The sequence below is a fragment of the Morchella sextelata genome, assembly GCF_020137385.1.
Source record: "Morchella sextelata strain SCLS chromosome Unknown scls_3, whole genome shotgun sequence".
Classification (NCBI taxonomy): Eukaryota; Fungi; Ascomycota; class Pezizomycetes; order Pezizales; family Morchellaceae; genus Morchella; species Morchella sextelata.
The window spans coordinates 472,034-487,056 of NW_025408618.1; the positions used below are offsets into that span (position 1 = coordinate 472,034).

General features: G+C 48.3%; 4 protein-coding genes across 4 annotated transcripts; 2 read left to right on the forward strand and 2 right to left on the reverse strand.

The window, feature by feature from the left end:
* Nucleotides 1-2,450: 2,450 nt before the first annotated feature.
* H6S33_008951 (uncharacterized protein) lies at nt 2,451-4,275 on the forward strand (the record flags this gene model as incomplete). The annotated part of the gene is made up of 7 exons (XM_044840293.1): nt 2,451-2,599; nt 2,657-2,966; nt 3,029-3,223; nt 3,287-3,616; nt 3,688-3,833; nt 3,920-4,062; nt 4,148-4,275. The coding sequence occupies 7 exons, from the start codon at nt 2,451-2,453 to the stop codon at nt 4,273-4,275; spliced, it is 1,401 nt and encodes a 466-aa protein (XP_044697766.1).
* Nucleotides 4,276-4,736: 461 nt separating this feature from the next.
* On the forward strand, nt 4,737-6,289 carry H6S33_008952 (uncharacterized protein; the record flags this gene model as incomplete). The annotated part of the gene is made up of 4 exons (XM_044840294.1): nt 4,737-5,310; nt 5,360-5,434; nt 5,530-5,705; nt 5,780-6,289. 4 exons carry the CDS (start codon nt 4,737-4,739, stop codon nt 6,287-6,289), a joined length of 1,335 nt encoding a protein of 444 aa, XP_044697767.1.
* A 1,932-nt stretch (nt 6,290-8,221) lies between these two features.
* On the reverse strand, nt 8,222-11,768 carry H6S33_008953 (uncharacterized protein; the record flags this gene model as incomplete). Its single annotated transcript, XM_044840295.1, has 2 exons — nt 8,222-9,497; nt 9,640-11,768. The coding sequence occupies 2 exons, from the start codon at nt 11,766-11,768 to the stop codon at nt 8,222-8,224; spliced, it is 3,405 nt and encodes a 1,134-aa protein (XP_044697768.1).
* A 696-nt stretch (nt 11,769-12,464) lies between these two features.
* Nucleotides 12,465-14,790, reverse strand: H6S33_008954 (uncharacterized protein; the record flags this gene model as incomplete). Its single annotated transcript, XM_044840296.1, has 3 exons — nt 12,465-13,982; nt 14,038-14,666; nt 14,748-14,790. The coding sequence occupies 3 exons, from the start codon at nt 14,788-14,790 to the stop codon at nt 12,465-12,467; spliced, it is 2,190 nt and encodes a 729-aa protein (XP_044697769.1).
* Nucleotides 14,791-15,023: the final 233 nt, after the last annotated feature.

Genomic DNA, 15,023 nt, shown 5'->3' on the forward strand with positions numbered 1-15,023 from the left:
GTTCAAAGCTTTAAAGTAGGCATACAAGCAGTTAAATCCTAATTTATAGCGGGTTAGAATAAAGCATAAGGGGCTATGTATTCACTTCTAGAAATATGTACCTTTGTAACTTTGTGCTTAGCGTACTTATGTAGTCAATGGCCCTTATATGATACACATGCATGGTCAATATTCTGGACAATAAGGTACATGTAGGTTGGTTATGCTTATTTTCTCCTCATACATATTTCAGAATACGCGACTGCCGATTATTTTAAGCGGTTCATATAAGAACATGCCTATGAGAGCACGTATTCCGACAAGTGAATACCCCTATAGAGATAATGCAAATTCAAAAGCGCACTTAAGTACAGCGAAAGCTTGCTATAACGGTACGCTCGGGACCGGAATTTGGTACCGTTATAGAGAGATTACCCTTATATAAGAGGTGATTGTGCTGAAATCCGGGCAAAAAGGACCGAGAAGTGCTACCGTTATAGAGAGATTACCCTTATAGAAGGTACCGTTATAGCAAGCTTTCGCTGTACATGTACATGTAGTTCGGACTTGTAGTAACTTAAACACCGTTTTATTTTCTCTCACGCCCGACTCAATCTAGCCTGTTTTCGAGAACTAGAAATAGTGCGCACTTAACAGCAAAACTCTAGATCTTCTATCTTGACTACATGTATCTATGCATATATGTATTTTTCGGGTGAAATAATGATTTCGGCTCTCAAGGCAACCTTCTGTATATACATGTACGTATGCCCAGATTCTAGAGCCATTCAAACCTGTGCTACCTACATGTATATCATTTTGTCGCTTTAATTCACGATTAGGTCAATACAGTACCAAAAAAGCGGGTGGATCCAGTACCATATCTGACAAAATACCGTAGTGTTACGGTATTGTTACGGTATTGCTACGGTATAATAGTTAGGATTCCGATTTAATTCGGAAGTTTTGCACAATTCCGTATTGGTACAGTACCTATCACATCCTCTTTTTTCGTACTGTATAAAAAGAGATGTTTCAAAAACTTCTGCCTTGTTCACAATCATGTATATATATCCTATAACTTATGTACTTAACTCTTGAGTTTTTCCTGCATGCCACTATGTTTTGAGTACTTAAATATACTCACTTGCACGTACTTACAATCTTATATCAAAGAATTACATGTATATATGGTTCCGGACCGCTTCAGGGTTAGGGCTCTAATCTAAGCGGCCCGGAACAATAGTATGTTCAATACCCTAACCCTACAGCCTGCGCCCCCACCACCGAGTTGAGTCTGACTACTGCGGAGTTCCACTGGAAGAGGCCGGTTTCTTCTGACGGCGTAATCCACAAGAAAGGGGCTTGATTGGTGTTTTCAGGGTGGCTTACGTCCTTGGTCGTCTGCCACTGTTAGGAAAACGAACAAAAGATGACATTAAGGGTCAAGAGAGAAGCTAAGATTGCCCAAACTGCTATTATGGGGACCGGGGCCGGGCCAGAGAGATCAATCTCATAACCGACCTACATACAAGGAGCCGGTGACACAAAATCTATCTAGAAGAGAAATTTTGGAAAGGACCTGGTATAGCAACCCCTGGTCCTAGTCCTTAAATAATAGAAAAGAACCTAAAGACCTTACAGCTTGGTTGTTTTCCTGCCATAATTTTTGGTAGAACATTCGTCGATGCCGGTGAACGACGACAGGTACATACTCACTCTACTATTCTAGTCCCACGAGCCCGCTAGGTACTATTCTTACAAATATTACATGCAGGTGCCACAAAAGCCACTTCCAAATTAGTACATGTAGTGTAGGGTTGGTTGGCTAGCTCAGCTGTCAGCCCGTTACCTAGGTACATCATAATCAACCGAGAGCATAATACAGGAACGGTTAGCCTTTTGATTCATGTCATGTCATGCGGCCTTATCTTCGTCCGGGTAACCCCACACTAATCCGGGGAAACCGCTTGGCCTGTGCAACTGATCAAGCCCGGCAGGACTCGTTCAAAACGAGGGCCAGGGTGCCATGCCATAGCTCGGGCTTTGATGTGTGCCCAACGCAACTCAGGCTAACATGTCTGCCTAGATCTACCTATTATATCGGGAGTTGACGACCAAATTAGATGTTGGAAGAGTAACGTACGTACATGTATGTACCTATAGATTGCTCGAATCATTGCTTATGTAATCAAATATAGAGATCCTATCTGCCGACCTGAATGTGTGTAACAGTGTAATGCCGCTAACAATGTGATTGTTGTTTCACCGGATAAACTGGAGAGCTTCTAAGGACAGGTAGCAACACCTTACCACGATATAATAACGCTCCGTGTTTCCTTTTCCTATATTGGTTTCTGCGACTCGAGGTTTCCCTTTTTTTTTTTCAATCTCTACACGTAATCTGCCCTGCTGTCAGGAGCTTCACATATCGCAGCCAATCATTACATTCTTTTCAATTCTCCTTTGAAATGAGAACGTCACTCTCAAGATCAGGGCTCTTGAAGAGCTTCAACGCCATTGCTCAGGTACTTTTAGTACTTGCACCTGCACATTCTTTCGCCCAGGCCGACAGAAATTATGAATATGATGCTGATTACTCAATCGGGCTGATCCATCCGTGAGTTACATATATCACAAAAAGACTTCAGGATTACGCTAATATGAGTATCCAAAGATTCTCCCAAGATAGACATACAATCCGTGGATACCAAATTTTTGGCGATCCGCAGATACTCTCGGACAGATTGGTCTTAACACCACCAAGCCCCGGGAACCAACGCGTTGGACTATATACGAACAAACCAAATCCATATAACGAGTGGTCTGTCGATATTGATTTTAGAACATCGGGCGGCGAAAGGCCCGGTGGGAGTTTCCACTTCTGGTACACCGCAGGTGGGGCTAGTGGGAAGGGGGGACTTGAATCGGTCTATACTTCAAAACCCTTCGATGGACTAGCATTGGTCGTTGATTCGTATGGCGGAGTATGTTCAACTGAAATTTAGTTTTTTGGGAAAGATTTTGATCTAACCATTGCCGAGTACAGTCAGGAAGCGTTCGGGGGTATCTGAACGATGGCCAGACTGACTATTCAATCCACCACCATGTTCCCTCGCTTGCTTTTGGGCACTGTGACATAAATTATCGTAACAGAGGAGTTTTGACATCTCTAAAGATTGTTCAAGGGCCAAAGACCTTTAAGGTCGAAGTTGATGGAAACTTTTGCTTTGAAACGGAAAAGGTGCATAAACAAGGTTTCCCTCTACTCTGGCATATTATTTTGCTAACCGTCTTTGTGATTCAGGTTAAACTTCCTTCTAGCTACCACTTCGGGGTGTCAGCACTTACTTCAGACACTCCTGATAGCTTTGAACTCTTTTCGATACTTGTAGCTTCCCCGGAACAGCGCGGGGACGCGTCCGGGACTCAGCAACAGGGTATTGGAAATAATGAGCAGATAAACCGCGAGTCATCTCAGCAAAACACTCAGAATGAGGCCCCCAGAGCGCATGGCCGGACACCTCACGAGCAGGACTTTGAGGAGTACATTCCCGAGTTTCAGGACACAACTGCAGAGATGTACAAAACACCGGAACAACAGTTCCAGGATTTGCACGATCGATTGCAGGGCATGGTAGGTGGTCTTTGTGATTGTTTATTATTATCCACAGTAATGTCTGATATTTCCTGTCTTCCGAAAAACAGACACATCACATGGCTGCGATCCAATCTCAAATTGGAATGCTCTATGACAGACTCGATGCGCTAACTCACAGGCACGACGACATGCGTTCTGAAATGAGAGGAACTAGAGTTCCCCGCAACCAAATTGATAATATGGAGACCAAAATGTAAGCTCATTAAATTGTCCCCGGGCTACGTTCTTAATAAGTATGGTTGATGTAAATTGGATCGTTTGGCTTATGGACCTATGCAGAAACGTTATTGAAAATCTCGCTGTACAAATTGGGAACGCAATCACCCACAAAGATTACTCACACCAGTTCGACGCGCTGCAGAGGACTCTGAAAGAGCATCACTCCAATTTACTATATTCCGTCCCTGATACCGTGACTCAAGGTTCGTTCGTTTTAACAAAGCCCTTTTCATTGTTTACCCCAACGACAAAGAAGACACAAAGAGCTGATATTATTCTGGTTTTTAGCCCTGTCAACGAGCGGCTCCAGGCTTGGAACATACATTGCAATTCTTATTGCTTTCCAAGTGTTCATTGTTGCTGGGTACGTTGTTTACAAGCGGAGGAGAGCAGGCTCGCCCAAAAAGTACTTGTAGGTGCCATCGCGAGGGCACCGATCCTGGAAGATCAGAGAAATCTTTTGTCGTTTATCCATTATTTCGCCTTTTATATCTTTGTCTTTTTTTTTTTTTTTTTTTTTTACTCCTGGACCAAAAAAAGGTTCAAGACAGGAACGATTGTTTTGTATTATAGAAAGAGTTCGAGTTCAAGTGCAAGTGGAAGGGAGCGAAGTGTGCCCACCTTTATGCCATAGACAACCTATCGGTTCGAGGCCGCTGCATGCAGACGTATTAGATCAAATGTGACACCTGGTTGATCATCCCTGCGCTGGGTAAGCCTCATATCTCCCACAGACACATGGTCCTACGGCAAGTCAACAAACAGGCTGCCTGAACCGCGAAACATACTTCTCTTCTGCATTATCCTTCGTTGAATCCTTCATTGAAGAACATCTTGACAACCTTTCCTACCATAATTAATCACTCTTTAGGTCGCTATGACGCACAGGCAGCAGCAACGCAAGAAACGCCTTGAATGCCCTCTTTGTCAGTTCCATAACAACGACGAGTATGGACTCCTGTTACATATAGAAGCGTTGCACACAGAAGACTCCCCATTCGTGGTTAAGGAAGAGTGCAAGAGCGCCATTAGCGACAGCATCGGTGGCAGTGGAAATTTCAATTCTCTAGACTACGAATTTAGAAAGGTTGCAGAGAGCGAAGAGACGACATATGTCCTTTGCCCTGAATCCGGGTGCGGGGAGTCTGTGTTGTTGATGGAGTTACAGACTCACCTTGATTTCCACGATGCAGAACAAATATCCATGGAGGATGTGAGACATGAGGAGGGGTATGGAAGCTCATCCGGAAGCTCGAGCGGGAATTCTCCAGCGAGTTCAGCCTCGAGTCATAAAGAGATGGGAATTGCAAGGGGTTCTGTGTATATGGAGCGGGAAAGTGGGAGTGGTAGTGGTAAATCGGCAAAGGAGACGAATGGTGGTAGCAGAAGTAGTAGCGGGACTCGAAAAAGAGAAAAAAAGGAGAGTAGAAGTTTGGTCATATCAAGAGATGGTATTATATCCAGGGAGCCGGTGGTACCGAGAGACGCTTACGGCCGTAGGGAATACGATAATAAGGATAGGGGGAAACAGTTCAGGGAGAGTGATCAGCGAAGAGAAAGAGATGAGCGTAGGGAGTATGATAAAAATGACACACGCAAAGATAGGGAGAGCGATAGAGGAAGAGAAAAAGAACGGGATAGAGGTTTTGGACACAGACCGGTTTACAAAGACTCGGAACCTTTTACAAGGCATCAATCGCCGAAAAAAGTATCTTTCCCACCGGGACAGCGCAAAGATACCGTCTATACAAGCAACAGTTCAAGCAGTTCGAGGAGACACGAAAAATCAACAGCAAGATCAAGTACAGTCAACCCTTACAATGACAGTAGGGTCAAGCGTTTGGGTGTATGTGAAGTGGCTTTCCCCCCTTTTGCCAATCTATTACTACCATCGTCTTCGAATAAAACTAATTTATATAGAAATCCGACCTTGGGCCATACGCCCATGAACATCAAATGCCTGACTGGCTTCGCAAGGAACTTGAAAGGGGCGGCAAAGTCAGCACACACACCAGGATCGACAGTGCGACTGGTACTATTGTAAAGGCTGTGTCAGTATCCAATGAAACTTCAGATCTACTTCCTGTAATTGCGCTTCTGTGTGAGCGTGACCCAAATGTTGCACGCGCCTGGCTATGTCATCCTTGGGTAAAACATGTGGGAAAGCAAATCAAGGGAGAAGGTGGATTCTGTGGGTATAGGAATATTCAGATGATGATCAGCTACATTCAAGCTGCCTTTCCGAGGGCAAGCCATCCCTTCGAAGGGGGAATACCTTCTATATTAAGAATACAAGACTGGATTGAAGAGGGTTGGGATAAAGGTATCAACCCCAGCGCAAGGCTAGAAACTGGTGGTATTAGAGGCACCAGAAAATACATAGGAACATCAGAGGCTAGTTTCCAAATCACTATGGAATATCTAATCTAAAGAGCTTAACTAATGTGAACAGGCTCAAACGATGTTACTTTCTCTCGGGATCTCCTGTCGTCCGTTTTCATTCAATAGATCTGAAGGACTTCAGACCCAGCATCGTTTGCTTGACTTTGTTGAGAGTTACTTCGAATCGGGTACAGCTCAAGGGCAGGTCGTACACAGAGTTTCGCGGACCCATAAACCGCCGATATACTTTCAACATAGCGGACATTCGATGACGATTGTAGGAATCGAGAAGACTTTGGACGGTATGAGAAACCTACTTGTCTTTGATCCATTCTTTACTCCAAGCATACCCATGAAGAATTTGATTGGGATGAGACCTTTGAGGGGAAGACTGGATTCGGAGATGTTGTTGAGGGCATATAGGAGGAGAATGAATTACCTACAAAAGTATAAAGAGTTTGAATTAATTTGGTAAGTCCGGATCCTTCAGTTATGTGCTGTGAGATAGGAACTTGACTATTTAGCTAATTTCATCGTTTAGTCTGGACGTATGAGACCATGAGGTAATCAACACAGGCAAGATGCGCGTGTGAACTTGGGGGTATCCTTTTTCTTACAAATTATTCCTGGGAAAACCCATAATATAGCTTCAATAAAAGTCTAAGCTTGTAATATCTAAACAGCTTATTGTTTTTAGGCAAGCAATTCATCATTAGTAATCTCATTTCTGTACATTAATTCTGTTCTCGGCTTCTCTTTCTTTACAAAATGATGAGAACAAACATTCGGGTTGGTTTATAGGGTATGGGTAGGATCAGCTCTTTTCTAAAACTAACTATTGTGGGGGAGGTTTGTTGGGTATCTAGAGTAGAGAGCTATATGTACCTAATTAGAGTTTGGGAGAAAGCGAGGATTGGTGGGCCAAAACAGAGCACTAGTGCCTGAAACTGGCCGAGATCAATTCGACTAGCAATAGTGATTCAGCGAGTCTCATATATCCTTGGACATAATTAGGCGTTTCGGAAACAGATATAGGAACAGAAAGGTTTACTTATTCCCAATATAAATTGACCTTAACTAGGGGGGGCTTTGATTAATCTGGATTTCGGTGGTGAACCTACATACTCGCTAAACTAAAACCGACATGTCCTTTACAATCATAATTTGGTTCATGAACCATCACTCGACTGATCTATGATGGCAGTCAAAAACAGATAATGACGGAAGTGCTGTAGGAATTCGTTCAAAAAGTCTTCCGACCGGTAAAAAAAAACTAATAGACCCCTATTTGTGAGTCCCCTTTGATCGAGAGGTGTAGTGGCGGTGCTAGGCGGTTGTTGGTGAAGGCGAGCCTTTCAAGGGAACAGTTACCTGCAAAACGCCTTAGACATTGTCTTTGTCCTCATCCTAGCGAGAGTCGCCATCTATCCCAGGTCGGAATGACCAAATCATTTTAATCATAATGGTCGTAATCCATGGGCGTGTAACCAAAGGTCAGTTAACACAATCATCGAATGATGTTGGTTGGGCTATCTTCACGATCTTGAAGCCTAGGTTAACCTACCCGTACGCCACCGTACATATATGTACAGAGAACGCCCAAGACCCCGACTCTTAGCCACAACAACGGTTTTATTGATTTCCCCAGAGCCATCCTCAAACTTCAGCCCCAAAAAATAAAAATAAAATAAAATAAATAGGAAAAACGCAGATTATATTGGTATACTAACAGTCCAACTATGATTCTTTCGTGATGGTTTGCGCCCTCACGGTAGTTCGACGTAGTGCAGGAGGGGTCTATAGCGCATCACAAGCTCTCACTCACCCTCTTGCAACAGAAAAAAAAAAAAGGGAAAATTGAAATGAAAGCCCAAACGCCCGGCCCTCGCTCGCAATAAAACAATATACAAAGCCACCCATAATCATGCTATGCTATACGTACAACGGAGAAAAAAGGGAACCAAAATGAAAAGGAGACTATTAATCCGCACTTTCCTCCGAGAAAGAGTTATCTTCCTGCAACTCACGTGCAAGAGCTTCCTCGTCGCTCTCAACGATATTGTCGACGGTTGAAACAAATCCGGAATACACTTTAGATTGGCGTCGTTCACGAATTCTTCTTGGCCTATGAGCAGGTGGACTTATAGCCTTCACAGGGCTTAGGACCTTCGCCTGTTTCTGCTTTCTGGCCGTCGGCCTCCTCTTCTTCTTGGGTATTACTTTGTGCTCATGCACTTTGGTGGTCGTTTGTGATTCTGACAAGGTTGCTGCCGAATGAAAAGTTGAACTATCATCGTCTCCTCTCCATAGACCACCATCGTGCTTTGTCTTCCTCCTCTTATCCGTTTCCCATGACGCCAGATAACCGGCGCTGTCCCTCCAGTTCATAAGATCTAGAGGTCTCTTCCTTTCGAGAGGAAGCAACTTCGGTAACGGTTTTGCTACTTTAGGCAAAGGCTGACTGGGTTCTCTGCCCATCAGCTCCCATAGAGCTTTCTCCTCCTTATAGCTCCGCTTCTTGTCCAATACCTCCATATACGCATCCTCTGCATTGTCGATAGCCTCCAACTCGGAATCTAGTTTTTTCTGGGGCTTGCTTCTAAGCGTGCCATCTACGTCCATATCGCTATCTGCGGATTCATGACTTTCATCATCCTCGTCCTCGTCGCCATCGATACCGGACTCAGAGTCCAGGTCTGAGACTTCGGTATCCATTAGATCCGAGGCATCTTCATGTTTTATTCTCTCATTATTGTCGCGCTCAACGTACGCGGCTGCAAGCAACGCATCCATCTTAGCCTCCACGGCCTCGTCATCCTCCTCGTCGTCATCATCACCCGGATTTACCCCCGAACCTGAGCCATATGCCCTGGTAGATTTCAGGACCTGCTCCAGTTCATCATATGGAATGAAGCCTATATTGCTCTTCTTCCTGATGTCCTCCTTCCTGTTATAAACATGCAGCCCGGTTCTCCTCGGGATCCTAATCCAGTACTCCCTCGAGTTCTCGGGGAGGCGCAGACAATTCACCGCTGCCTTAACATCGATCGGACGTATGAACTTGGATTTGCCAAAGACCTGGCTCTCCATTCCACGGACCCGTGATGTGGCCATGTAGATTGTTGTTTGAACGATGCGTCTGGTCAGGCTGACAATGAGCGTGTGGAGATCTTTGAATGCTGTGTAGCGGATCGCGGGCGGATCAGAGCCCAGGAACTGCCAGTTGTGATCGTCGCCGGAGCCGTTCATGAAGATACTGTGTGCGATCCAAACCGTAAGGGCCAAAAGCAGACAAGACATTTTAATGGCAAATTTAAAGCAGTATTGCGCAATTGATCGGACAAGCAAGTATTGAAAAAAAGATTGCCGGAAAGAGGTGGAGGGGGGAGTACACATACCTTTCTGATATCCCAAGCATGTTATATATATTCAACAGCTCAGCTTCCGGTGCAATCTCGCGAATCTCATCGATTTCATTCTCTTTGTACATTTGCTCAAGGGTCCACGAGCTTGCAGCATCTAGACGCCAGAGATCTCCCCATTTAACCTTCTCCCGCCTCTCTTCGTCCTTGCGTATTCGCGCCTCTAGTACATACGCCTCTTCCTCCAATGCCTCGACACACTCATCACTGAGTTCCACGGCCGCTGGTATGTCTCTCGCGGAAACAATTTCTCTTTCTCTTATCCACCGCTTAGCCGGAGCATGCCAATCGTGCTCCCTCCCATCCTGCAGCGCCTTTACATACGCGCGGCACTCCACGACACTCTTGGTACCAATGAGCCGTGCCAGTTCGGCGACATTATCCTTTCCAACAATCGCTATATATTTGAAGAACATATCCCTCTCCCTCCTCGTCCACACCGACCCAAGCACCTGCGTCACCCGGTCGCGGTCATGCTCAATCTCACTGAGCCCCCGTGAAGCGGCCAGCTCGATCTGGTCATTGAGGAGCTCAATGTATTTGGAGTTGTACACATCGACCTGTCGCCCCCGCGTTCTCCCAGTGATTTTAGGGGCCCGTCGTTCTGCGGCCCGTCGTGCTGCGGCCTGTTGTACTGAGGCCCGTCGTGCTGCGGTCCGTCGTGCTGCGGCCTGTTTTACGGCCCGTCGTAGTGCGGCCTGCTGTTCTGCGGTCCGTCGTACTGCGGCTCGTTTTGGGCGACCTTTTGAGGTGGAGGAAATGGTTACCGTGGGCTTGATCTCGGCAAATTCATCTTCGCTTTCGTCTTCACCGGAGTCGGTATAATGGCTTTCGGCGTCTTCTTCGGCGTCTTCTTCGGCGCCTGCTTCGCTATGATCTGATGGGAAGGGGCTATCTAGAGGGGCTACGGGGCGTTTGTTAGGGCTGGCGAGTGGGACTGGGCTTTCCTCCTCCTCCTCCTCTTCTTCTGCGTCTGAATCGTCAGATGGAGACGGTGTTGCGGGCCCGGAATTTGTATCTCTGTTGGCATAGCTGTGTATTGAGGGCGGTAACTCGTAAAGTGGTTGGGTCTCCAGCTGGGATTCGTCCGCGAATTGAGCTTCATCCTCATCCTCATCCTCGGGTTCGGGTTCGCCCTCGGATTCGGACTCGGAGTTATCCTCAGGCTCGTCCAAAGGCTCGGGCATGTCCTCTACCTCTGACTCGACCTCTGCTTCTGATTCTATCTCTTCTTCTGATTCTACCTCTGCTCCTGGTTCTACCTCTGGTTCGGATTCGATCTCTGCTTCTAGTCCGGCTTCTGCTTCTGATTCTACCTCCACTTCTGATTGGATCTCTGCTTCTGATTCGACCTCCGTTTCTGAGCCGGCCTTCACTTCTGATTCAATCTCCACTTCCGATTCGGCCTCTCTTTCTGATTCAGCCTCCGTCTCCAGTTGGGCCTCTGCTTCTGATTCGGTTTCCGCTTCATGCTCGGTCTCTGCATTATCTTCAGCACCTGAACTTGAAGCTTCCTTCTCGTCTTCGCTCTCGTCATCCTCAGACCCAGCTTCCGACTGTAGCTCCTGATCTAGGCTCTCTTGCCTCTCTATCCGCGTCTGAGCAGTTCTGGTGGGACTATCTGGATGTAGTTGTTCAATTTCTGAGGGGGCCTCCGATTCCCCATCACTCTCAACCTCATCCTCGTCCTCGGAGTCTTCCACCCCACTCTCACCAGAGCTCACCTCAGCCTCACTCCCACTCCCAGACACATCTTCATCGTCCGAGTCCTCTTCCCGCAGCACACTCGGGCTCCTCTCTTTGCGCAGCCGTATGCGCCCGCTCTCCGCCGACTCGTACCCTTGCTCGTCGTCGTCTCCCCAGCGCCCAATGCCTGGCGAAACACTCCTCTTCGCTCTTTTCTTCCTACGCATAATGGGGCTCGGGGACCTCGACACGCTCTTTGCCCATGACGGCGTTTTCGACGGCGCGCGGAGGTGCCGTGGCGGGCGCTCGGGCTCGCTGTCGGTGTCGGAGTCGGAGGAGACGAGGATGGGGCCGCGGAGGCGGGGAGGTGTGCTGACTTCGGTGTCGGCGTCGGAGTCTGGGTCCGAGACGGATGCCATTGGGATGGGTGGATTGTGGGTGTGTTCTGTTGTGTTGAGGATTTGTTTTGGATATGGAGGTGGGATATATTTTGTGTTACTGGGAATCTTTTTTTTACGGCTTGTTCCGTGGGAGCTTGGATGGATGCAGGGTAGGGTAACGGTCACTGGACCACGCGCGCGTGTTTGGACGGGCGAGTGAGAGCTTGTGAACCTGCATTTGGCACGGATGATGATTGATCAATTGGTTTGAAACGTGAATGTTTGATTATTTAACCCCGCCACTGCCACTGTCATCGCCGTCACCACCGACACCCAATTTTCTAGAACATTCAGATAGACATACAGACAGAAATCCACCAACCTCTCCCCCCACTTTCTTTTCCTTTCCTTTCTCTCTTCTCTCCCCCAAAAAGTCCTTTTTAGTTTCTCCGACGACAGGACACGCCCGCACTGCCGGCCGCCCATTTAATACCGGTCGTATCGCAGTTACATGTACTACATACCAACCTTCATGATCATTTGCATTACAATACGGAGCTAGTAGATACGGTAGGCAACAAAAAAAGAAAAGAAAAAAAAATAGAGCTTTCATAAAATACAAAACACTGAAAAAAAAAAAAAAAGATAAAGAAAACAGTAAAAAGAGAAAGCACGCCAATGTAACCCTTTTAAAGAAACCCCACACACAACACACCCCACACGACTACAAATTATCTATGCCTCATACCCAACATAGCCACCCGGATTCTCTAAACTGACAGGCCTCATCCCGGCATTAGGAATGGTGCCCTGCTGCTGTCCCTCAAACGCCAACTTCGGCCCCTGCCCGCCCATCTGCGCCGCCTGCCCGGCCAACTGGTATCCCTCTGCGCCACCGACGGCAAGCGCTCTCTTGAGCGTGTCCTGCACGACGACGCACTGCTTCTTCATCGCGAGGCGGTCGAGGAACAGCTGTTGGCGGCCCTTCTCAATCTCGCGGCGCTCGGCCTGAAGCACCTGCTCCAGCTCGTTGAATTGCGTGAGCTTGAGCTCGAGCTTACGGAGCGAGCAGTTGACGACTGCGTTAACGAGGCGCGTCATCTCGCGCTCCTCGTTCGAGGCGAGGGCGTGCGCGCGCGCGGCGGAGGTACCCAGTGCGATCGAGGCCACCTTGGTGACGATGTTCTCGGGGGTGTCGGTGGGGTCGATCTCGGGGTTGCTAGGGGAGAGAGCAGCGGTGGTGGATGCGGCTTCGGGCTCGTCCACGTCCATGGTCTCGTCGGCTGTGGCGCCTTCGGACTTGACGTCGGTGGATTTTGAAGCTGCCGCCGCCGAGGATTCGGCCACCGGCTTGGGGGAATTAGTAGCGGAGGTTTCCTTCTCGCCGGCAGTCTCGGATGCGGCTTGCTTGGGGTCCTCTTTGGCGAGAGCGGCCTTGTTGCCTTGGATCTGGTCATTCAGAGATTTGGTCATTTCCTCAATTGACGACTTTGCGGCAGCGGCGGCGACCTTGGGGTCGACGATACTGGCAAGGAAGGCGACGACACTCATGACTGGGTTGTCGGCCTGAGAGAACGGGGTGCGGTTGTACTGCAGGGGTCCAAGCTGCTCTGGCTTCTCCTCAAGGTAGTTATCCTCAATGGGAAGCTGGAGGAAGCGGACTACACACTGCTCCCTAGTCCTGTTTCCGACATGGTCTGCAATTTGATTCCAGTCCTCATTGTAGAGCTCCAATCCCTCGAGCAACAGAAGGGTCTCTTGGTCAGTCCATGGCGCGTCCTTCTCAACAGTAGAGTGAGAAGGATCCTCCATGCGGACGAAATCCGTGTTGCTGCTAGTGGCAGGGAAGCGACCCTCAAGGAAGCAGTTGGGACAGAGCTCAATCTGTTTCTGAGACCGCGCGCTGCGGGCGGAATGGTAGCGCACACGGGTGCAATCAACGCCACAGGAGTAGCAGTTGTACAGCTTCTTGCCGGACTCGTCTTCAGAGTCACCGGAGGTGCCATTGGCCTGGGTACCGCCCACACGGTTTCCGGAAGCATCATAGATGTTTTTGCGGATCTCCAGGTTAAGCTCAGCCTTGGAGGGACCAGCGCTAGAGGCGCGCTCGGTTGTCGGGTGTGGCTTTCCGGGCGTAGTGATAGCGCCAGGGGCGGGCTGGAAGGGCTGCAGACCACGTGGGGTATCCGCAGTTATCCTGAAGTGACCAGTAAATGGGGGACCAATGTTTGATGGTCTTGTTTCAGGGTCAATCTGCATGTGCAGCTTTTTAGCATTGATGATCGGGGGTAAGTTTAGGAGAACGAACCTGGTAGTTGATGAGTCCCCACTGCTCCAAGAATGCATGGACGCGCATGATCGAGCAGACATCACCTGCCAAGTTCCTGCGACACGCCGTGACTGTGAGATATTCAGACGGGTTCAGGCGGTAAGTATTAATCATAAAGTCGCGATAATCCTTATACACGAGCGGTGTCTTGCTCCTGTTACGGTTATTAAAGAACTCGGGCAACGCCCTCTGCTCGATATCTTTGATATTGTTAATATCAAACCACTTTGAGTATGACGGCACCACGACCATATGCGTCTGCTCAACCAAATACCCCTTCGCCGCATCTTCCAACTTCTTTTTCTCCGACGCAGGCGAAGCCGGCGCGTTAGCAGCGGCCGAAGACCCTTCACCCGAAGCCCCTTCGCCCTCCCCGCCATTCTTTGCGGGCGAGTCGCCGTTCTTCTTGGAGTCAGCGCTACCCTCGTCAGTGCCTTGCATCACAGAGTCTTCTTCCTCGGGCGCGGCGGTGTCAGTTGGCGAGCCCTTGCTGGCATCAGCTCCCCCAGCTCCCCCTGCTCCAGCGCTCTCGGACGGGGCGGCGGTGTTGTTTCCGTTCTGGGTGTGCGTATCTTCATCATCGTCCATACCGTTGCCTGGGGTCAGACCTACAGGCGTGTTGCCATCGCCCTGGATATGAGCCTGGTTTGCAGCAGCAGGGTTGTGGTTGGGGGTACCGGTGTTTGTACCTGATAATGGGGAATCTCCAAAGTCCAGCGTATCGGCATCCATGATTTACTTTTGTTTTATACTCTTCAATTCGAACGAATCGTTTTCGCTGCGTATTGCAGTTGTTATTTTAACGACCAAAGGGATGAAAGAGAGGAGAGAGCGAGAGGGGGGGAAAAGAAGCGAGAAATGGGAGGTGAGGCTGAAAGGTCGAAACGGAGAGATTGATGAAACGAGTATCAGTAGCGATGACAGCAGAGACGATTGCTGCTATCGGGTGCTGGTGATCGCGACGA